Raw genomic sequence first — 23,896 nt, 5'->3', positions numbered from 1 at the left:
AGAAACACGGAATTTCAGAGAGTTTTCATCTTTCTTACTCTCAGCGCCTAGGGCCAGCTTGTCCTCCTGGCTGTGAAACTCTGGGCTCTGCGCTTCCCAGCTGGCTTTGGACGGCTTTTCTTTGCTATACATCTCATCAGACTGCTCGGTGCTGTCATGGCTGTCCTGTTTATGCTCCTCGGTTTGTCCATCCCTGTAGGTTTCTGCACTTAGTTCATCCAGCTGACTTGACTCATGGCTGGTCTTCCCATTGCTGTCCTGATCCGAGGGCACACTGTATACTTGGGAGGGGAGGTCCTCATCTGTAGCATCAGAATACTGAACCAGGAACAAATGGAAGAGTTAGGAAAAGAGCCACGGATAAGGGCGTGATAATCCTTTGATTACTAACATTTAGGTCCAACCGTACTAAATATTTTTGAAGAATTGATTGAAGAAAAAAGTACACTGGCATGTACTTTATACTTTACCAGGCACATGCGTGTCAATCATTTCTAGTTCAATAGATTGGTGTGTGATAACACCTATAAGGTAGGCTCCTTATCTCATCATCTCACTGTTAGCTTCTCACATGAGAGGACGTTGAAAGTTACCTTGTAAACTGAGTGGTAAATGACAAGGTGAGGTCTAATCCAGACCCTTGGCTAAGCCCGAGATAACTGTGATTTCACAATTCCTCTCACGCACTTAACCTCCAGATATAACCATCATATTTCATAAATGGTTGTTGTTTTCTGAAGTAGCTACTGAACTCACATGAATTGCTGTTAAACTACTGCTTAGGCTTTGGGTATGGAATTGTGTGTGATAGACAAAAATTAAAAGACATTCTGCACACTTTAAACAAGACCGCCAAAACAGAAAAATCTCTGATTCAAAGGTCATCAAGGAGGCTTTAGATAAATGCATCATGCTTGCTGACCAGAGAGGGACTTTTCCTAGAAGAACTCTCAAGCCATAGCTATTCCAGTGTCCAGCAAGGGATTTACCTGTTCATCAGAAAGGTACAACTTCCTCGCCCTCAGTCCATAAGCCAAACTGTCCCCTCGGGCGGCAGGGGTGTCTACTGTGGGGACAAGTGGAGTGAAAACGTCTGTTTGCAAAGTGGCAGTAACAGACTCCTCAGACTCATCAGAATGATGGGAATCAGAGTCAGATTCATCAGAGTCCAGAGAATCCTTGCTCTCTGTGTGGTCTCCATCATCATCATCATCATCATCATCATTGTCCTCATGGTCATGTCTTTTCTCGAAGTTGCTTGGAAGAGTCTAGGTCAGAAATTGAGATGGCTTAGTACGTTAGTGCTTGGGTTTTCTACTGTGCTAGTTTTGTTGAAATAGTTTAATTTTATTTCAAAATCTTTGCATCTACAATACATTCCATAGTTTTAAGCTAAGGAAGTAAACCTCTATTTGCCTTGTAACACACGAATAAATGAAATCACATTCTAAGTCACCTTTTGGTGTTTTTATGAAATATTATTTTCTTAGAGATTTTCAAGTCAAGCTTATAAGTAAAACATTCGTATTGATAACATATATTTCCTTGTAAATAGTGTACATTATTAATTTACTAAATTCAATGAGGTAATAAGGGCAAATAATTGCTAGATTGAGGTTTTTTTTTTTTTAAACTGAAATGTAATTCCCCAAGATATCAGATCATCTGTACCTTAAGAGAGATCAAAATCCACTATTGTGTCCCTATTATTAAGGGTAGCCAAGAGACAACTCTTTTATGCACAGCTATACAAACTGTAGCCCAAATCCATACAGTGAACAAGGGATACAGCCTATTAAACCGCCAATCTGAGTCTTATGGTTCTCTTTATCTAGTTTTCCTTATCAGAAATTGTCTGTACATTTAAATTGTATCTTAAGGGAAATTTTATTTATTTGACCAGCGAAGAAGAAATAATACTTGGTAAATAATCTTTAATCTTTAATCTTTAATCTTTAATATTTAATAGCAAGGGAAACATTTTGAAATAAAATAATTTTGGCTTGGTTAAGCATTGATGATATGCTAATCAAATAGCAGTTAAAACATCTTTAAATTGCTTTTCATACTTTACAAGAGGTTTAAGGCACGAGCAGACACTTCCTATGACACTAAACTTATCTGAAGAACCTGTGTGTTTTAATGATGAATGAATGCATTTCCTTTCTAAGCAAGCAGATTCACAGGGACGCTTGCTAAAGGACGGACAACCTGCGGAAAATGCTGGCTTCCTGCAGACCTCAATGGTCTCAGGAATGTGAGCACTTACTTCTTGTGTAAGGTCATCTGTTTCTTCAGAGGACACAACATTCTGAAGAGAGAAGGCCACACATTAGTACCCAACATACATGCGCAGCTGCTTAATTCCAACAGTTTTCTTTTCAGTCTAAAGCAGGTCTTATTTGCAGCCTGACTGGTGGTTTATAGTGGCGCCAAACCAGCACAGCGTACCCGTTGGGGACCTCATTTACCTCTGAGCAGGAAGATCCCACTCACTAGCTTGTATGGCGTGGTTAATGGCTGTCCTTCATCACTGTTTAGGGTTTCTGTTCGCTGTGGCTTTATCATGTATGTGTTTTATTGTGTGTGGATAATTGTTATGCTTGCATGCAAATATTGTGCCTTGAGCATGCAGTACCCCAGATCAGAAGAGCACAACAGATCCCCTGGAACTGGAGTTAAAGAAGGGTTTGAGCTGATATCTGGGTGCTGGAGACCCAACCCGGGGCCTCTGCAAGAGCAACTAGTGCTCTTAATGGCTGTGCCATTGCTCCACTCTGATGTCCAGTTTGGGGAGATTAAAAAACAATACCTGTGGGGCTAGGAGATTCTGCTTCTCAGATGGGTCAGGCCTCAGCCATGTGGCTACAGCATCTTCGTGTTTGTTGTAAAGCTATTTAAAAAAAAAAAAGAGTTCACCTGTCATTATTTAGAGGCCATAAGTTTAGAAAACAGCCATGCTTTCCATTTCTGAATAAAAGGCATGATAACCACTCATACAAAACTTCAGAAATCACTTTTATAACTTATTTTTTCTTATTGATTCATTTCATGGCACTCTTCATAGCATTTACTGTGGGACAGGCCTTCTTTCAAAGGCATCTGTAAATAAGGCATCTATTAAGAACAATGACCTGTCTGTTGCTGTCTCTGTCGATTGCAGGTAGTAAGTACTTTGAAATGAACACAACCTATTATGAAGATAAATGAAATGGCAGAGAATGAAGCACTATTCCTAACAATCTTTGTGACAATGACAAACATTCTTCAGTTAAATAAATGATCAACCCAAAGGTGCTTACCAGCCTCTCCTCGGAGCTACCAGAAACAGAAACTTTCACCTTTAAGACAGAAAAGTGAAGGCGAAAATGTGTGTGAGTGTGCTAAAGCTCATTTACTCTCAAGAATCCTGTCTAAGAATTCAGTTGCACTCACCGGGAGAGCGGCGGCAATGCCAAACAGGCAAAAGCAAATCACTGCAACTCTCATACTTGCGGTTGGTCCTGTAACAGATTTGGTGAGGAATGCTTGTTATCTTGACGGGTTCAAACCCAGCCTCTTCATGTCACATTATCACCAAACCACTCATACATTATGGACATTTTTCTATATCTCAGAGCAAACCTCAGTGTAGAGGCTTTTGAATCAGTATTTGTGTGCCTTTTCTTTCCCTCCATCTGTCACCCTCAGCCAGGGGGAGGGCATTTTCACAGCTCTGTTTATCCAACCTTTACATCCGGAGTCAGGGCTTAGGCCAGCACTATCTGAGGTTCCCCAGCTCTCCTCACCTAAGATCGGTACTTAGAACAATGAACGCTTTTTCCAGGGAAGAAAAATAGAGGGAAAATAGAACGATAAAAGAAAATTGTTTACTCCACTTTCCCAATTTTCATTTTGAACGTGATTTTTTTAAACTTAAGTTATAAAGAAAGTGATACAAAGCTGAAACAAAAAACAAAAATCCTTGAAACTGGGTAAGATATCCTATTTGGAATAAAAAAAAACAGAGAGAGGTCAAGAGCTTTTCTGGGCATGATAATGAGTCTCCATGTTATGACCTAAGTGAAAAATTAAATGCCAAGTGCAGAAGCAGGGCAGTGAGAAAGGCTCCCCCTGAAATGAATGAATTTATTAAAAATAACAGTATCAATGGCTTAGATTAATATTGCCTCCACACTCATCCGGCCACTTTAAAATTATGTAGACATTTGTTCCAAAGACACAGGGAACTTTACAACATGTGTGTGCGTGTGTGTGTGTGTGAGTGTGTGTGTGTGTGTGTGTGTGTGTGTGTGTGTACTAGCAGCAGTTTTCTCTGTCCTTTAGAGGACCAACAAGATGCACTTTTAACTTCTGTATCCGACTGACTTTGAAAATACCTGGAAGCCTGCAATACCCGACCCGCTCATCCATAAAGACTGGAACAGTGCGCGTCAGACTGACAAGTGAAAAGAACATTCTTTGAACTCACCCACAAAATTCAGCCGGGAGAAATGCAGCCTCCCCGGCCAGCTGCAGGCTTACCTTGGCTGGCTTCCTCCGAGAATGCCGCAGGAGACTGCAAAGCCAAGGTTGCTCAGCTCCGTCTGTCCTGCTGCTGACAGCCCGGACCTCCCAGAATTTAAATGCTGCTCCAGACTGTCTCCGCCAACCCAGGAGGCGGAGGGATGTGTCATGAGGTCTCCGGGTGCCGGCCCACCTGATCCCACACTTCCCCCTCTGGTTTGTGGTTGAAAAAAAAAAGAAGAAAAGGAAACACACACAAAACATTACTTATGAACAATATCATTAGCTACTCTTTTCATTTACAGGCTGCATTTAGAATCCGGGAAGAGTACTCAGGGACTCATAAGGAAGGGAAGAGCAAATCATTCTTACAGAGATTTCATTTATAGGTGCTAAATTAGTGGAAAAACATCAATGAAGAATGAAGTCAAAGGAGCAGGGATGGATTCTCCTCTTATCTATTTGCTCCATCAGATTTACTGAAGTCTAGGAAGCTGTGGTTTCTGCAGGCAGAATTGGGAGAACCTCCTTCTTTGCCTTTTCGTTCAATAGCTCAGGTTGGCTGGGGTGCAGTGGTTTAGGCTTATAATCCCAGCACTCCAGAAGATCACCATGGGTTTGAGGCTAGCCTGGGCTACGTACCATGTTCCAGGTCAGCTTGAGCTACAGAGTGAGACCCTTTCACAGAAACCAGACAGCTCAGATTTGACACTTCAACTATGCAGCCGCTTGCCATTCAGACAGACCACACAGTGACCCTGAAATTCCACTTGTGCCCCCAGAGGCATGCCTCCAGCGACCTTTCAGAGATGTGAGACTCATTGCTCTGTTGGGGCAGCTCGGGGCGATGGTTCTGGTGCTGTATAAACTATAGAGCCACGTAGAACACAAGAGGGTGAGCTACTCTAGACAGAGGCTCTCCAACAAGCAGTCTGTGAGGGAGAGCCGCATGCCTGCTGGGCAGCGAGGCTGCAGGAGCCAAGCGTTAGCTTGTGACCTTGGGCAAGCCACTCAGCCTCTCTAGAGAGCGTGGATTAGTGTACGTCAGTAAGCAGGACTTCGCACGTTGCAAAGACCCTTGCCCATTGTAAGAGCGTATATATTAACTGTTACTGACATCTTCAGCGGGGCCATGGTTTGTAATGTCTTTGAATTGGGGCGAGGGTAGATGTAAGATCTTTAAGCCCTGCACACTAAAGGGTGGACCGAATATCTCCAAAGACACACTTGTGTTTCTGAATTGGTTCGTTTGCATTTTATTTCCCAGAATATATGAAGTTGGTAAGAAAAATTAGTTTTAATATGTGTATCAACAAAACGTTACTGAGTAGTTAGGTATTCAAACAAGATAAAATTATAGGAGAAGCAGAACTGCTTTAAATATTTAATATTGTCTTGCGATTACTTCCTTTCTTCTCTTACCTGCAATGGAGGGCACTCTGCTTACTACCTTACATCTCCATTGTAAGAGGCATGTGATAATCGAGATTAGGGGTAGGTCAAACCATTGTGGTATTAACTGTCAGTCCTATGTGCCAAATACTGCTTTTAATATGAATATGGATTAAGCATCTCCTACAAGGTTAGAATAAGGAGCACAAAGCTGTTTGGAGCAGCGGGGTTATCTTTTGATGGCTGTATTGTACGTGAATTGATATTGTTAATCTGAAGGTCATTAGCAAACACTTTATTAAGATGACACTGGTGACTATCAAATATAAATCACACAGGTTAAAAAAACTATAAAAACAGGCTTCTTCTTCCTCTTAAAACCCCTTTTGCCGCTTAAGCACAACACCCACCCTTAGCTTGTGTTTTCATTGCAGCAGAGGGAAATTCCACAAATCCTAAAACCAACAAGATGTCCACAGAGTTCGCTGCCGTTTGCCCTGCGCCCACAGGAGTGACTCAACACGAATTAGGGAGCTATAGGAATAGATTTCTGCTGGAGCATCGCCACCTCAGCCTGAACCACATGACCCTTCCGGGACTCAGCTCTTTGTAACTCCCAAGTGCCACACGGTGGCGGCATTTCTGGAAAGGGCGACAGATGGTCCGCAAAGACTTCAAAGGTTTTCTCTGTTGCAGCAGGGTGAACATCCTTCGAGGCTGTTATCACCCATTTTCTCAGAAGGCAGAGTAAGGAAGCATTGCTCAGTGATGACCCAGCTCGAAACCAGGTCCACGGACCCCTTGAGCCAAAGCAACGTTGTCCTGCCCTGCTGATGTCTTCAGCAGCCCCAGGGCGACACAACTGTCCGTTTCCCTCTTCCCAGCTTTGTGCATTCACGGCTAAAGAACCTGTCTGCCACCTTGGGGATGAGGCAGTTTGCGCTGGAAGCAATCCTGCAAACAAGGGAAGGTCGCAGTGCCCTTCTGAGCCGAGGGGGTGCGCGCTTTTGCTTTCTGAATTCAAATATGCTGCTGACATTTTTTTCCTGAGTGGAATTTTCCAACTGTTAGAATTCACACATTAAACAATTTAGACCCGGAAGTTGTTACCTCTTGTATTTCCAACTCTCATTGTCAGCTAATAGTTGGTTGATAAGACCAAGAGTTTAAAATACCCAAATTCTTTGTAAACCTTGACAGGGGAAATGAAGAAGTTTAGTTGTGAGGAGTTATTTGTGACCTTAACATGTGGACAGCATCAGAAATAACACAGAAACATATAAAGAACATTGTTTTCTCTTGCTTACATAAAAATTTCCTCATCACTGGAAACACTGTGTTTAAATGCTACTTAAACTGATGGGAAATTTTATAATATTGACATCCACCTTATCTGGAGGTTTCTAAGTACATTCTACCTAGTGCAGCTTTCTCAGCTATCCGTGTCCATTTTGTCCCCACATAAAGGTTCAGATGTCTGGGGATTGTCTAGATAGCATCACTAATCTGTTCAGTCTACAGAAAGGAGACATTATTCATCAAAGGGAGAGATTTTTAGGTTCACACGTAAAATGGGGCTGCATTACAAACACCATTAAGACATAATATAAATCCTTTCATCCCACTGTCTGACGACATAGACAATAGGATTCGCCTCCTGAAAAGGTGGTCTTAATTTAAAAAAACTTTAATTCAGTTTTGAATTAAAACAAAAATTTTTAAAGTTTCACCTTAAAGCCCAAGACATGCAACAGAATTAAAAAACAAAAACCCTCACTGAACTGAACTTACATTTTGAGAGCACACACACATTTCACTGTGAGGCACTCATGCACGCATATCATTCTACCTTGTTCGTATTCTCCCCCCTTCCCTCTTCTTCTCTCGTGCTCCTGGCCTCTCTTATTGGTCCCCCAAATGGTCTTCTCTTTGGTTTCATAATGAACATAAATCCCATTACCCTTCCTTCAACTTATCTCACTGTTTGCTTTACAGCTCTTCCCCTCCTATCATGGTGCCTTTTCTGCTTTCACACACACCCCAGATAGACACAGACACCCACACACATGCATTCAGCTGTTCATCTGTTGGCAGATGTCATGACTAAGTCCATAAGCGGACACACATATGAACACACACACAAACACACATACACAAACTCACAGACACTAATTTAAATCTGTGCTAAGTATTTTTTCCTTTTAACACAAATAACCTCTACTCTCATCTACTTTTCTGTGAGTACCTTAATTTCATTCTTTTTAACCGAGTAAAATCCTGTTGTGTATGTCTACCACATTTTCTTTATTCATTCATCCATTGCTGGACATCTCGGTTGGTCCCATAGTCTGGCCGTCGAGAGCACTGTAGCAAAGCACTTGAGTAAGTGTCTCTGAAGTGTATTAACTTAGAATCATTGCACACTGCTTCCATATCTATAAACAGCAAGGATCCGTGTGTGACTCTGCCTTATTCTGATAATGAGCTCCAGTTGTATCCACTCTGCAGCAGATGACACAGTTTCATTCTTTATGGATAAAGGACCACTCTGTACACATACATTTTCTTCAACCGTTCATCTGTTGGCAGATGTCATGACTAAGTCCCTAAGTTGACCACCATGAACAGTGCTACAATAAATATGGGTTGAAGGTGTGTCTGTGTAGTGTCAGCTTGGGCTGCCTAGCTGTGTCATATGGTCTTTCTGTTCTTAGTTTTTTGTCTGTTTTCTGACACAGGGTTTCTCTATGTAGCCCTGGATGTATTAGAACTTGCTTTGTAGACCAGGCTGGCCTTGAACTCACAGAGGATGGCCTGCATCTATTTCTCTAGGGCTGGGATTAAAGACATGCATCACCACCTTGCCCTCCTAGAGTTTTTTGTTTTTGTTTTTGTTCTGTTTGTTTGATTTTAGAAAGCCAGAATGCAATTCCCCGATGCTAGCTCTAGGCCCCCAGAGTGAGGTGTGGAGGGAGAGGCCTGACTGGCCTCTAGAGTTGCCTTGCTGCTGCTGCAGGAATCTGTTTAAAGGAGCTTCCAGAAGGTGCTTCTGTTTGCCAGCCAAGAAGAAAACGGGATTTTCCCAGCACCACACTTCCTGCAGCTTCTTCAAGTGGCTTCCATTCTTCCTTTCTCCCCTGCTCTCTCCTTCTACCCACCTCCTCCCTCTCCTTCTGTTACTCTTTTCTTTTCTCCTCTCCCTCACCTTCCTCCTTCTCTCCTATTCCTTTTCCTCCCTTCTCCTCTTCCTTTTCTTCCTATTTCTTCTCTCCTTCTCCTCTTCCTCCTCTTCCTCTTTCTTTTATAGTCCTCTTCCTCCTCTTCTATTCCTCTTCTTCCTCCTTCTCCTCCTTTTCATCCCCCTCATTCTCTCCCCTTTTTCTCCCTTTCCCCTTCTCTTTTTTCTCCTCCTCCCCTTTCTAATTCTCTTCTCCTCTTCTCCTTACTCCTTCTCTCCCTCTCCTCATCCTTCCTAAAGATGCTTAAGGTTGAACTGAAGGAAGCAGATCCAATCAGCCTTGTCTTCTGATTTGCCTCCTTCTCTACACTGAAAGAATTACATGCTCTACCACTGGGCTAGAGTTTCAGTTTCTAATATTTATCTATTAATGTGTCATTATCACAAGGAGGATGCTTAACTGTCCTTAAGTGATGGTCCCTTTAGAGTAGATTTATTCATTTTTTTCCCAAAGGACATTATTCTTATCCCGGTGGGCTGGTTACTCATGAAAATAGGAAGACATTTGAAACCTGTGCAGTCGCTGGGGTTAAGAGAGTATGATCAAGATGAAAACACTAGGGTGTGGACAGACAGGCTCCTGGTGAGCATCTATGTATACGCTGAGTTTGAAAGAGCACTGGGGCATCGGACTCAGGTGGCTGACACCCTTCTCATCCAGCGTCTGTCATAGGACCCGAGAGCTCCACACCTAGAGCAACGGTGACGCAGGCACTGGTGATTACAGAGAGCCTGAAGAGGGAGGTCTCTGTTTCGGACAAGATACACAAACGTCTGGCAGCCACTGGCCCTCATTCGTGCGGGAATCTGATTGTAGCGATAAACAACCACAGATGTTTTGTAGAATGTATGAAGGGACAGAAATATTCGATGAAATCAGTTTATGGGAGTGTGTGTTAAAATTTAATGTTTAAGTAATTTTTAGTACATAGTCCATGATAAGTTAATAGAAAAATGTAACCATTCCTTCTGTTACTCTTTTCTTTTCTCCTCTTTTCTTTATCTGCAGAACAGATAAAGAAAAACCAAATGGAAAGAGACAAATCTGCGCCCCAGGCGAGAGGCCAGGGCGGATCTTTCAAGCTCCAGGTTGTTGGAGCCATTTGTTTGCTGTTTGCAGTTGAGGAACTGAGGAATGCGGCACCAGCATCCCTCTCCCCTGACACATGAATGATGCGAATCAACTGCAGGATGAGTTTGATTTCTTCTTTAGTGTTTGAATTTTAGTAAAACTAAGTTCCATGGTGTGTTTCTGCAGCTTATATGTCAATATTTATTCAGTGAAGGAATAAATTGCTCTTCTGTCATGAAATGTGTGCTATTCCTATGCAGGATAAACGACGCCTGACAGAGTTTTTCCATTGCTCTCATAAATCTCTACCTTGAATGTCTTGAACATCTTCCCTCATGCTTCCCCTTGTTTCCCCACAGGACTCGGGAAAGTGCCTTCATTGCTTTGGTCTTTGATAGAGTTGATCTGGATTATTTTAAGGTCGATTTCAGCTCTAAACTTCTATGCTTTTGTGTTTTAGTTCCCGGGAAATAACAATGTTGGCATCACAACCTGAGGAGCAATCAGGTCACTGAAAGGACTGCAGCTAGATTCAGAGATGTTCGAAAAATAGCGGAAAATTCTGACACAGCGAGTCACCAATAGGACAGCAGCCACCAGGAAGCTGAGAAGCTGAGTTATTTATTTTAGTAAAATATCATGCATGCTTTCTTGAACTTTAAGCAAAGATAAAAATAATGAATGTTATTATACTAATAAAACCATGCTATGTTTTTATTTCATTTAATACTTCTCTGTGTGTGTGCATGTGCACATGTGAATATGTGTGTGTGTGTGTGTATGTGCGTGTGTGTACATGTATGCTGTGCATGTAGGGATCAAAGGTCAAACCTTGGGTGTTATTCCTTTACTCACTTAGCCATCTTGTAAAAACCCAGACCATATTTTTAAAAGCATGAGATCACTCTCAACAAATGAGTGTACAGTCAGCCTCTCGTGAGCTGGACGCGGCTCTCCTGACCTCCCACGGAATAGATTTTCTAGAGACGTTTGTCAGTGTGGGTCAAATTCTGTTACCGTATGAGGGGGAGATTGAAACCAGGAAGGCTGGCTTGCATCTTTCCTGGAAAAGGGGGCCTGTGGCTTTGGGGGCATTTTATTCCCAAACAGCCTAGGAGTATCAAGCCTGACCACAGTCTGAGCTGTTTTTAGGTCGTCGTTTCCCGCGCTTGCATCCTCTGCGTTTCCAAGCATCCGTGAGTGCTGTGTTCAGACAGCCTTTCAATTTCACTTTGCATCCAGCGAAATTGTCGGGGAGTTAGGCAGAAATTTTGTCACCAAATGCTGTGCTCTCTCTACCCATGTCGCCCTTAGAACAGTTTCTACTGCTTGTTTTTCCGTAAACCTCTCCCTGTCATCACAGAGCTCTCAGCATCGGCTTCTTTCTGTGGTGAGGAGGAGCAACCCAACCCAGCTCTGCTTGTTCAAAACCGAGATATTCAAAATAATAATTACAATGCTGACAAGTTCACATGGTTTATGGGACTCATATATTATACAATTTTTAAGAATGTACATTTTTAAGAATATCCCCAACAACTATCTTAATTTGGCGTTGTAACTTGACTTTTTCAGGTTCTTACAGTAGAAGCCAAGTCATGTCCAGGTTTGTCTATTGGATCTACTCACACTCTACTTGGGGAGATAGCCCGGCCAATAAGGTGTTATCTTTTAAGCATAGAGATCTGAGCTGGGTCCACAGACCCCTCGCTGGGAAAAAGAATGAACAGATCAAATAAACAAAGAGACAAAGAGGCAGAGAAGAGTGAGACAGCCATTAGCCATAGCTGCATGGGCTTGCAGGGCTAGCCCGAGGGAGGCCGAGGCTGCTGCATTCTCAGGACGCCCCAGCAAGCTTAGCCCATGGGAATTCCAGGCCAGAGCAACCCTGGCTCAGAAACGTAGGCAGTGCCAGAAGAACAGAGTGGAAGATGTCCTCTGGCCACCACGTGTCTGCATACTAACACACATGTGCACACTACCCCCTGTGTGCATACTACATTAATATGTGTGTTGAAATCTCCTAAGAAATCTCCTAAGAGAGTGAATACTTTTGTCTGACAAACTCAGATCTAAGGCAGGTGAAACGCTCTGTTTTTCCGCATGTGCCACCCAGAAGGCTAATGGCATGAAAGGGTCCTGAGCTACACAGCATGAGGGAATGCGGTTGCACTTCTGCTGTGAGTAACCCGTGCACAGCCGCACATCCCTGCGCACTGTGTGTTCATGTTAACCTCAATGCAGATTGCAACAACCTCGGATACTTTTCTCTTACTGCTTTCATTAAATTTATTCACTTTATATCCTGATTGTAGCCCCCTCCCTCGTCCCTTCCTGGTCCTACCCTCCCTCCATCTTTCCCCCTATACTCCTCCCCGAGTTCTCAGAAAGGGGGAGGTCCTCCTCCCCTTCCATCTGACCCTAGCCTATCAGGTCTCATCAGGACTGGCTGCATTGTCTTCCTCTGTGGACTGGTAAGGCTTCTCTCCCCTCAGGTGGAGATGATCAAAGAGCCAGCCACTGAGTTCATGTCAGAGACAGTCCCTGTTCCCCTTATTAGGGAAGCCACTTGGATACTGCACTGTCATGGGCTACATCTGTGCATGGGTTCTAGGTTATCTCCATTCGGGGTCCTTTGTTGGAGTATCAGTTTCTTAGGGCCCCCTGGGCCCTCTGTTAGTCTTCTTATGAAGCCCCGGTACTCTCCAGGTCCTTCCATTCATGACTCCCTGAGCTTTGCCCAAAGTTTGGTTATGGGTCTTAGCACCTGCTTCAATCCCCTGCTGGGTGGATTCTTTCAGAGAACATCTATGGCAGGCTCCTGTCCTGTTTCCTCTCACCCACCACTTCTGGTGTCTATCCTGTTTGCCTTCTGAATGAGAATTAAGCATCTTCCTTAGGATCCTCTTTGTTGTTTAGCTTCTTTAGGACTATAGATTTTAGTATGATTATCCTATATTATATGGATAATATCCACTTATAGGTGAGTATATACCATGTGTGTCTTCTGCTTCTGGAATACCTCACTCAGGATGATCTTTTCCAGTTCCATACATTTGCCAGCAAATTTGGTGGTTTCCTTGTTTGTTTGTTTTATTCACTTTTTAAATTTTTAATTTTATTTTTATTGAATTCAGTTTATTCATTTTGTATCCCAGCTGTAACCTCTCCCCTAAACCCTTCCAATCCCATTCTCCTTCTCTCTTCTCCTATGCCCGTCCCCCAGTCCAATGATAGGGGACATCCTCTTCCCCTTCCCTCTGACCTTAGCCTATCAGGTCTCATCAGGACTGGCTGCATTGTCTTCCTCTGTGGACTGGTAAGGCTGTTCCCCCCCCCAGGTTGAGGTGATCAAAAAGCCAGCCACTGAGTTCATGTCAGAGATGGTCCCTGTTCCTATTACTGGGAGTCCCTCTTGGACACTGAGTTGCCATGAGCTACATCTGTGCAGGGGTTCTAGGTTATCTCCATGTATGGTCCTTGTTTGGAGTATCACCCTCAGAAAAGACCCCTGTGTCCATATTTTTTGGTTCTGTTGCTCTCCTTGTGGAGCTCCTGTCCCCTCCAGGTCTTTCTATCTTCCTCTTCTTTCACAAGATTTCCTGCACTCTGCCCAAAGTTTGGCTATGAATCTCAGCATATGTTTTAATACTCTGCTGGGTGGTCTCTCATAGGCCCACTGTGATAGGCTCCTGTTCTGTTCCCTGTTTTCTCCTTCTTCCGATGTCTATCCCGATTGCCTTTCTGAATGAAGATTGAGCATCTTACTCAGGGTCCTCCATCTTGATTAGCTTCATTTGGTGTACAGATTTTAGTATGATAATTCTATATTATATGTCTAATATCCACTTATAAGGGAGTATATACCATGTGTGTCTTTCTGCTTCTGGAATAGCTCATTCAGGATGATCTTTTCTAGTTCCCCCAGTTGCCTGCAAGTTTCATGATTTCCTTGTTTTTAATTGCTGAGTAGTATTCCATTGTGTAAATGTACCACAATTTCTGTATTCATTTCTCAACTGAGAGACATCTGGGTTGTTTCCAGATTCTGGCTATTACACATAAAGCTGCTATGAACATGGCCGAGCAAACGTCCTTGTTGTATATTTGAGCATCTTTTGGATACGTACCCAGGAGTGGTCTAGCTAGATCTTGAGGTAGCACTATTCCTATTTGTCTGAGAAAGTGCCCAATTGATTTCCAAAGTGTTTGTACAAGTTTACACTCCCAGGTTTCCCTGTTTTTAATAGCCGAGTAGTATTCCATTGTGTAAATGTGCCACAATTTCTGTATCCATTCCTCAGCTGAGGGACATCTAAGTTGTTTCCAGTTGAATACTTTTCCTGACCCTGCAAACTATGAGTGAATTGTTTACATTTTAACATGGTGCTACAGAGAAAGGCACATTGTGTAGTGAACCTTGCATTCCTGTATCAGAACCCCTTCTCGTGCCTGACGCTGTGATGGCAGCAGGACCAGCTGCTGTGTCTGAGCTGCAGCCTCTTCAAGGCAGGTGAAGATGACTGCCAGTCAGAGACCACACCTCCCCAGCTTCCCTGCGTCTACACGTGATCAGTTCTCGGCAGTGGAGTGTGCTTCGCTCCCAGACAGAAGAACCTCTGGTGTTCTTCCTTATCTGCTTCACAGTTTGTCCAAATGAGAGGATTTGGTGGCAGGAAGGACCTGTCTTATGTTTGTCCTGACCATGGACCTTGGTTTTGGGTACCATGAGAGATATGTTTCTCTCTCCTTGAGAAGTTGATATCTATTAGGCAGATGCCATCTTAAGTAATATAACCCTGGGCATGTGATATCAATGAAACCTGTGTCACTAGATTTATGGGACTGATTTTAGGTTGTGAGGTCAGAATGTCATACATACTTCTCACTGTTGTTTTGTTTTCTTCTTCTTCCTAATTTCTAAAATCCGTGCAATGCTACTAGGGTCTGGTTACCAGATCAAATATTGTGTGGGTGGTAAATTCTAGGAAAGCTGGATTATTTTTAAGGATGCTCCCACCCTCATGTGGGGAGAACCATAATGAAAGGAAGTGGTAAGCCAGGCCAGAAGCTGTTACGGTTGGGAGCTAGAGTTTGACCCTTTCTTGTGTGTTTCACCGATGTCCCCTGACCCCTGGCAGGGACTTTTGGTCTGTGGATAAGAAACTGGCCAAGAGGTTAGCCAACGTTCAGTGTGCAGCCTCTGAAGAGTTTCTGTGTCTCCTCAGGCGGCAGGGCTGGCCCACCCACTTGTCTGAGTTGTGGAGGAAGTGGAGGCCAGAAAGTGGCCTTTTCCTGCTTTTTACCATTTCCGAAGCTTATCAGATTTTAGCTTCACCCTTCTTTTTGTTTACAGGGCGCTGGTCCAGCCCCCAGTCAAACTGTGGCAGTAATCTCTCAGAAGATCTCAAACATTTCTCCCTTTATCAGGTTTAGTCCCTTAGGAATTCACATCCCGTCCGTAAAGATTTCCTACCATGGAGTTAGAAGCAGAAAGGCAGAGATTTTCATTTAAATCTGTAGTATTCAACTGGCATGTAAATAAAGAAAAAAGCGTCTTTATTTTCCGTTTTTGAAAGCTATAAAAATTCTACAGTCCACTTTGGTCTCAGACGTGTCTTCTTGTAGTGGGTGGCAGGCAGTGTAGAGGCGCAATCACCTGAACAGGATACCTAAATGGGCCATTTACATCACCCCTTCCAAGGCCCAGGGAGCAGAGCGGGCAGGAAGAGTGAAAGGGACAAGGACAGTGATGCCTGCTGGATGAGGCCGCATCTGTGTCCGCCTGGATACTCCCACAGCCAGCCCTCCAGACCCCCTCGCTCTGGATCGGAGGGAATGATGGGTAGGGTACATTCTCAGCCTCCGTGTTGCCTGCCTTTGGCTGGTTTCAGTGGCAGAATGATGCTGGCAGGCAGGAGGGAAGCAGGAAGGGAGCGGCCAGGGCTGCATGGCCCACCTTTGTGACGTACTAACACCTCTGACCGGACCCCCGTCGTCCTCACAGCTGCACTGTTCTTGGATGGCCCCTTTCTGTCTGATTCAGGCCTGGAAGTATCTCCCGCCCTGGTAGTTGTCCCGCTAAGTCTATTTGTGTTCTCTGATTTTTCACAGCGACAATGTCTTCCCTTAAGTTCTTTTTATCCCAATGTGCTTGCTGTAAGTTCTGGTTTCTTATACTTTAACATAGAAGCTGCTGGCAGTGTTACGAGCATATGAAGAAATCAAGGAATCAAGTTCACCTCTTTGACGTTTCCTTCACGGAATTTCAAATAAGGAAACCAGAGCTGCCGCTTTAGCGCTGGTTCTTGCTCTACGGCAGGGGCCTGGGAGTTGCTTCCCGGTTCCCGGGGTAACAGCAGCTAGAATGTGGTTTTGCAGTGACACGGTTTCCTCCATTTTCCCTGTGAGCACAGACAAATTGCTTTTCAATGTAGGAAAGGTGAGATTATTTCTATACCAATAGTTTTTGGTGTTTTTGAGACAGGATTTCTCTGTGTAGCCTTGGCTGTCCTGGACTTTCTTTGTAGACCAGGCTGGCCTTGAACTCACAGAGATCCGCCTGCCTCTGCCTCCTGAGTGCTGGGATTACAGACATGCATCACCATGCCCAGCTATATCAACGTTTTTTCAACAATATGTAGTGGAAAAGAGAATAAAGAAAAGTACAGGAGATAGGAAGATGGGGACAGGAAAGAACACAGGAAGACAATGCAGACTCCATAATGAAACCATGCTCGCTGAGAGGAACAGCAGCCTTGGTAAAGGTGCTCAGTGGTTCACACTTGTAATCTTAGCACTTGGGAGTCTGAGGCAGGAGGATTTCTGTGAGTTCAAAGCCAGTTTGGGCTATACAGTAAGTTTCAGGTCAGCTTGAGCTCCAGAATGAGACCTTACCCCAGAAAAACATTGCTTTTTTTAGACATATTCTTCATAACATCAAAGTTCATTACTACAGAGATTTGCACAGACACAAATGTATAAAATGGAAAATGTATCAAATGTACAGAAGACGGTGATGGAAAACACAAATACTCATAGGCTACCACCAAGCTCTTGGACCACCAGAGAGAGGAACTACTTCACAGTGAGAACACGGGGTGGGTGAGTGGCCCGTAATAGGGCAGCTTCTCCGTCAGGCCGGAGGCTGCCACGTGACTGGGCTCCTGAGGTGTAAAGCGCTGTACATCTCCATCCCCAGGGGCTCTCTTAGCCCACTGGCTCTGGCTCCGCAAAGTCAGACCTTGAATTAGCATTCCCAGAGGTCTCTGCTCTCTGACATCAAATGTGAAGAGGGCAAGGTCTTTCTTTAACACCCCACAATATTGCTGCTCTGCTGAGTTCAGCAAACTCAGGTGGAAGTATTTGCCAGTCACCTTTAAATAATCCAGGATGGTAGCGGTGTATATAACATTTACCTTCTACTAGGTATTGTAAGTCACCTTTGGTGATGTGCAAATGCTGTTTTGTAGAAAGACCCAGGGCTCCCACAGATTTAGAAAGGGGTTATAGGACCAATACCTATGGATACCAAGTACAGAAGCTACTAGAAGCAAGAGTTCTGTGGTCAGGTGGCCTCAGCACAAAGACTGTAGTGACCTCTTTAAATATTTCACTTAATTTTTCCTGGGCTTCTTTGTACTAAAAGAGAGAGAATGTTGTTCAGATTAAGCAATGCACACATACAAGGCCTAGCCAGTTGCCTGAGACCTGATAAACACGCAGTTAGAGATGCAGGTTATTATTTCTCAGGGTTGAGGTGTGTGCGGGATGGAATACGGCTCAGCTGGTCCAGTGTTTGACCAGCAGACACAGTATCCCAAGTTCAATTCCCGGCAATGCCGAAAGGGTCCATGGTGGCACACATATACCTTTAATGCCAACGCTCAGGAACTAGAGGCAGCGGGATGGGAGCTTGAAGCCATTTGACTACATGTGACCCTTCCTGAGAATGAGAGTGAGTGAGTGAGTGAGTGAGAGAGAGAGAGAGAGCCCTGAAACCCACAGAAAGGTGGAAGGAAAGAACTGACTCCATAAATTTGTCCTCTGGCAGCCACATGTGTGCTGGGGCTCATGACCAACCCCCTCATGAGCCACACACAAGAGTAAAAAAATAAACGTAGAAGTAAAATTAAGGAAAAAAGCAAAAGTGACATATTATTACTCAGAGCATCTGTGAAATCCAAATTGTGGAGAAAACACTTAAACATATAAAGCTACAGAACACATTACATGAAGGGTTTTTTGTTGGCATATGACAGGCTTTACCTTACGAGCAAAACTCATTGACAACTGGGAGACCTAAGAAGGAAGCAGTAAATGTGCTTAAAGTCAGAACTCGGTTCGTCAGGCACATTCTATGCATACATGATGGAGAGAAACACCACCCACCGCCTGCCATGAGAGCAGGCAGCGGGGAAGGGTCCGAGAAGCTTGTAGCAAATCAGAATTACCACATAGAGATAAGCAGTATGTTGAGAAATATTAGGTCTGGAACAATGCTTAATGCTCAGCTTATTTCTGAGTATTATTTTCAGAGAGGTTTTAGCTTACTGAAGTCATATGACATCTCTTTACAAGGGAAAATTATGAGCTGTTTATGGCAATAAGCACATGCCCTAATTAGGCAACATTGTCATGTCCATGAGAAGAAGAAACAAAGCTTCTAAAAATAGGTGGAAGTGGAGCCTTCCACAGAGAGCTTCTAAAAGACTCTCCCCATCAGGGTATTGAAGGAGACGCTGGGACTCACAGCCAAACTTTGGGTAGAGTGCAGGGAATCTGTTTTTCTTTTTCTTTTTTTTTTTTGAAAGATCAATACATTTAGTGCATAATACATACCATGCACAATAAATATACACAGTAAAATTAAAAAGCAAAAGTGTGAAAAACAGAAGTAATGAGATAAGAACATAAACCAATAAATTTTATCGATGATCACAACAAATGTACAGTTTTTGGTTTTCTTTTTCTTTTTTCCCTGAAATCTCACAGGGGAACGCATCTATGAAAGGCTAGGTGGTCTTGAAGCAGTTCCCTCATGGCACAAAACTTTGGTTACTTTCTCCTCTCGCTCGGCTCACTACCACTAAGGAGGGCAGGGAATCTTATGAAAGAAGGGGGAGACAGAAAGACCTGGAGGGAACAGGAGCTCCACAAGGAGAACAACAGAGCCAAAAACAAACAAACAAACAAACAAAAAAACTGGGCCCAGGAGGTCCTGTAGAGACTGATACTCCAACCAAGGACCATGCATAGAGATAACCTAGAACCCCTGCACAGATGTAGCCCATGGCAGCTCAATCTCCAAGTGGGTTCTCTAGTATGGAAACAGGGACTGTCTCTGACATGAACTCAGTGGCTGGCTCTTTGATCACCTCTCCCTGAGGCAGGGCAGCCTTACCAGGCCACAGAGGAAGACAAAGCGGCCAGTCCTGATGAGATCTGAGAGGCTAGGATCAGAGGGAAGGGGAGGAGGACCTCCTCTATCACTGGACTAGGGGAGGGGCATGGGAGGAGAAGAGGAAGGGAGGGTAGGATTGGGAGAGGATGAGGGAGAGGGAGGGCTACAGCCTGGATACAAAGTGAATAAATTGTAATATATAAAAAATAAATAAGAAAAATAGAAGTTACGTGATATAAGCTTGTGTTCTCTTCTTCCTTCCTCCTCCTTCCCTCTCTCCCTTCTTCTTTCCTTCCAGTGGATGGGGCTCCCGTGGCTACCTGCTACGTCTTGAGTGAATGTCCCTTCTGCTTCTGCAGCAGATGTGAGTCCTGCTTTGACGATGTTGATGAGTGTTGGGATCCATGCAGGGTTTTTCACACAGGAACTCTTGAGTTAAGCCTTAGGTGAGAACAGCTGAGCTGCATATTTGTACATGTGTTCAAATCCAGGGAAGCACAAATAATGGTGTGTTCACTTTCATCATGCTGTGGTCCTCCACAATAAGATTAATGCTTATAACTCAAATAGTTTGGTGTGGTCATCTCTGCTTCATCTGGCTGGAGCCACAAACTGATGTACCACTGTGGGAATGGCTGTGTTGCTCTAGGACAGACAGAAAGGACAGCATTGCTTCTCAGGAGCTGGCGAGCATTAAGAGTCCATACTGCCTGTGGCTACCTCATTGTGAGTCCAGTGATGTGTGCTTATGTGCACAAGAGAGAGGGAGAGAAGGAGTATGTGTGTGTCAGTGTGTGCACTTTATTTTTATTTGGGTCTTTGCAGAATCTCATGTAGCATAGTGTGGTTTTGAACTTATTATGTATCTGGGGATGACATTGAACTTCTGATCCTCCCATCTCTACCCCTTGTGTGCTGGGATTATAGGTGTGTGCCACCAAGACCGGTTCATAGAACGCTGACGGTGAAATCCAGGACTACCAGCACTCTGTCAACTGAGCCGCATCCTAGCATTTTATGCCACCATGCTGTGATGCTAAGTCTTCTTCCCTGGAATGTGAACCAGCCTTAGATTGGCTGAACACCTCATGCATGTGTTATGTTCTACAGATTATTTACTGCAGATGACTGCAAAGCAACCATCAGGACTGGAATAAGGACAAAAGGCTGGGCACAGGCAGCAAGAGTTACTTGTTACTGTGTGCCCAGGATCTGCATGGGCTTGAGGGGGGAATGTAGCTACCAGTCTGGTTGGACTGGTAGATACAGTCAACAGATCGCTACAGCGTTCCTGCTTCTGCCTGGATCCCTCTTGCCATGTGACTGTAGATAAATGTGGAGCCTACATAAAGGTGATTAATCCCAACTTTTAGTGATTTCAACAGTTTATGAGCAGCAGAAATACACAAACACGGTGAAAGCAACAGCGTTTGGTAATGGCCAGCAACTGCAGAAAGCAAATAGAGGAGAGGAAACCTGATTCCAGTGCCCAACTTTTCCCTTCCTCCTGACGGGTCAACCACTTCCATGAGCTAGCACGGTTGAGAAGGATTGATATCTCTCCCGCTGTGGTACGGACAATGCTCCTCTTGCAAAGCCTTCACGGGTACTCCAAAGGAGGTGTTAACCTTATCCTCTCCTGTGCTGTCTGCTTCTTTCACACACTGTCCCTGCCAGTTGGGTGGGGGTGGGGAAGAATGGAAAAAAATAACACAAAATAAATTCAATCAAAAACACTTAGCCATCACAGATGGCTTCTTTATACAGTGTAACCAAAGAACACTTCTAGAATGAGTTGGTAAGTAAGTTGGAACAAAAAGAATGGGCCAGAGCTGGCCGGAAATGGTTTAAACAGTATCATTTTGTCTGGATTACCAATATCAGGTAGCTTGTGTCGTCCAATATAGAAACTGTTTTTTAATTGCTAGACATAGACAAGCTTACCTCATAAAAGGTATTGATGACTAAAGATATTTCTGTTTGTACCATTAGTTCCCAATCCGTGCAAAGTTTGCTATGTTTTAAGAAAGTGACTTGGCAATACAGAATAAAGCGTGTGGTTTGTTCAAGCTTTCCAGTATGTAAAGTTAGCTTTGTGAAGCAGGCACCGGTCTCTTCACCTTCCTGCTGAAGTAGTGAGACTTCATTGACGTGACCATGCAGTCAATTCTGGCGGCTCCTCCAGGGAGACCTTTCCCCTGTCCGTAAGCAGAGCTCAGGTTGGTGAGCCCATAGCGGACCACAGCACGTGGGCACACTGTGCTGAGCTGACAAAACTGCCATAGTTCAAACTCTAGGCTCAGACGCTGGGAACTGCACTGTAAAGTTAGGTTGTAGCTGATAAAGGAGGGCAGCATTCAAGTCAGTGTCAGGAGTAGTAATTACTGAAGAAAAAAAAATCCTCAAAAATCTTGCATGAGATAAAAACTTGTCTTCATAAAGCACTTTATCTAGCTGAAATACTAAATACAATAACTTCCCCTGTTCAAGGGAGCTTTGCTCAGAGGTGTCTGGTAGATGCCCGAAGCTCCAGAGAGTTGTGACCTGTATTCCGTGCCTTTTTCTGTGGTCATGACCACGGTGACAATGAGTTTATTGTGAAGACATAGTTAGCTATCTAAATGGAAACAGGGGCATTTATGACAACAGACTGTAATAAAAGCTCTATGACTATGGTCCCTCAAAATATATTATTATAACATACAGGGATCTCAGTAATGTGAGCATACACATTTTCTCTTCTCGTTGATCTTTTCCACCACTTTTTTTTGGAAGTAAGCACATTATGGTTTCTGTTTTGAACATCTTAATTGCCACTGTGGCCATTTAGCATCCATATTTGAATATTAGCATTTCAATACTGTGGAAGGTGACCTGATGACCGAGGGCTGATAAATAATTAACAGGTGGTGGCCTGCAGCCTGGATGTGCCCACCGGGCATCCTTCGTGTCCTGGGCAGGGTAAAGCAGAATGGCCTGGGAGTTCAGCACCCTGCTCAATGCACAATTTATGAATCGTTGCTTCTAGAATTTTGCATCTGATAGTTTTAGACTGTGTTTGACCTTGGATAACAGAGCTAATGGAAGAAAGTGAAACCACAGATGGCAGGGTAGGAATTGTGTAACGTTTAAAAATATAACAGTAACCCTCCTCTGTAACAATTTGTTTCCCCCCCCATTAAAATTCCACGTGTTTCAGTGATACTAAAGCATTTAGACTGTTGAAGAAACATTTTTATTAGTCTGTCTTCATGGTTTAGCATCCTCTGTTTTCACATACAAGGGTATTTACAATTATATGGCTACCAAGACAAAGATGAGCACCAGGACAGGACTCTAGACATAATTTGATTGTCTGTTAGATGCAGGGGGCCAGATAAGGCACAGCACTTAAATCCCAAGGTTCTGCTCACATTAAGCCAGCACAGCACAAACTGTTTACTTCATAGATACTTTTTATAACATTCAAAAAAAAAATGTCTGTGTGTATTTGTGCTTAAACATGGTGGGTGCACATGTGTGTGGCAGGCCGAGGCCAACCTTGTGTGCCATCCTACAGGAGGGTGGTCTATTTGTGGAGAGAGGGTCTCTCACTGACCCAGGGTTTGCCTAGTAGGCTCCAGGGACCCACCTACTTCTGCCTTCCCGGGTGTGGAATCATAAGAGTATTGTAGGCTTAGGTTTTTTGTTATTGTTGTTGTTGTTTTTTTTTTGTTGTTGTTTTTCTTTTTTTTTGATGTGGTTTTGGAAGTTGAACTCAAGTCCTCACACACGAATTTTAAAGTTGAGCTATCTTACAAATCCTCTACTCTATTGATTTTTTTTTTTTTCAGAAGAAGCCCAGGTTCAATCACAAGTTGTCTCATCTACTTGTTTTGGATGTGGGACCCAAGAACAGGGTAAAGTAATGTCCCATGGGACAATTATCTGGTAAACCCTGTCCTTTGTCCATGTCTAGTTAGGATTCACTGGCTCTCGTAAAATCTGTCTGGGCCTTTCAAGACAGAAGCAAAGCATCCCAAAGGGTATCACTCAGGACTGTGCAGTCACAGCCTGGGTCCTGGAAGTTGGTCCTCCTACAGCTCCTCCCTTGCTGTGTTATTGGCACCAGTCCAAGTTTTCATGGTTTTTTCCCCCCACTCTTGGTTCTTGCGAATATAGCATTTTTCTAAATCACTTTGATACACTTTGTCCACTGCTATGATTCCTTTATCAGCTAAAATGTAGACAAAACAAAACAAACAAACAAACAAAACCCACAAGGTGTTGTAGATGGCACCCCATC

At 43.7% G+C, this 23,896-nt stretch overlaps 1 protein-coding gene across 2 annotated transcripts in view; it reads right to left on the bottom strand.

Annotated features, from left to right (window-relative positions):
* Spp1 (secreted phosphoprotein 1) overlaps positions 1 to 4,678 on the bottom strand; it is a 5,134-nt gene extending 456 nt beyond the window's left edge. The window contains exons 1-7 of one of the 2 annotated variants that reach the window (XM_021659704.2): positions 4,525 to 4,678; positions 3,436 to 3,503; positions 3,303 to 3,341; positions 2,813 to 2,893; positions 2,270 to 2,311; positions 990 to 1,268; positions 1 to 318 (exon numbers count right to left, since the gene is read on the bottom strand). The exon at positions 1 to 318 is cut by the window's left edge and continues 456 nt beyond it. In XM_021659704.2, coding sequence (XP_021515379.2) covers positions 1 to 318; positions 990 to 1,268; positions 2,270 to 2,311; positions 2,813 to 2,893; positions 3,303 to 3,341; positions 3,436 to 3,489 — 813 coding nt within the window. In that variant the 5' untranslated portion in view covers positions 3,490 to 3,503; positions 4,525 to 4,678. Of the gene's footprint in view, positions 319 to 989; positions 1,269 to 2,269; positions 2,312 to 2,812; positions 2,894 to 3,302; positions 3,342 to 3,435; positions 3,504 to 4,471 lie in introns of both variants that reach the window. The other variant, XM_021659705.2, reaches the window with a different exon arrangement.
* Positions 4,679 to 23,896: the final 19,218 nt, after the last annotated feature.

Source organism: Meriones unguiculatus, chromosome 3 (assembly GCF_030254825.1).
Source record: "Meriones unguiculatus strain TT.TT164.6M chromosome 3, Bangor_MerUng_6.1, whole genome shotgun sequence".
Lineage (NCBI taxonomy): Eukaryota > Metazoa > Chordata > Mammalia > Rodentia > Muridae > Meriones > Meriones unguiculatus.
This window is presented reverse-complemented; position numbering and strand designations above follow the sequence as displayed.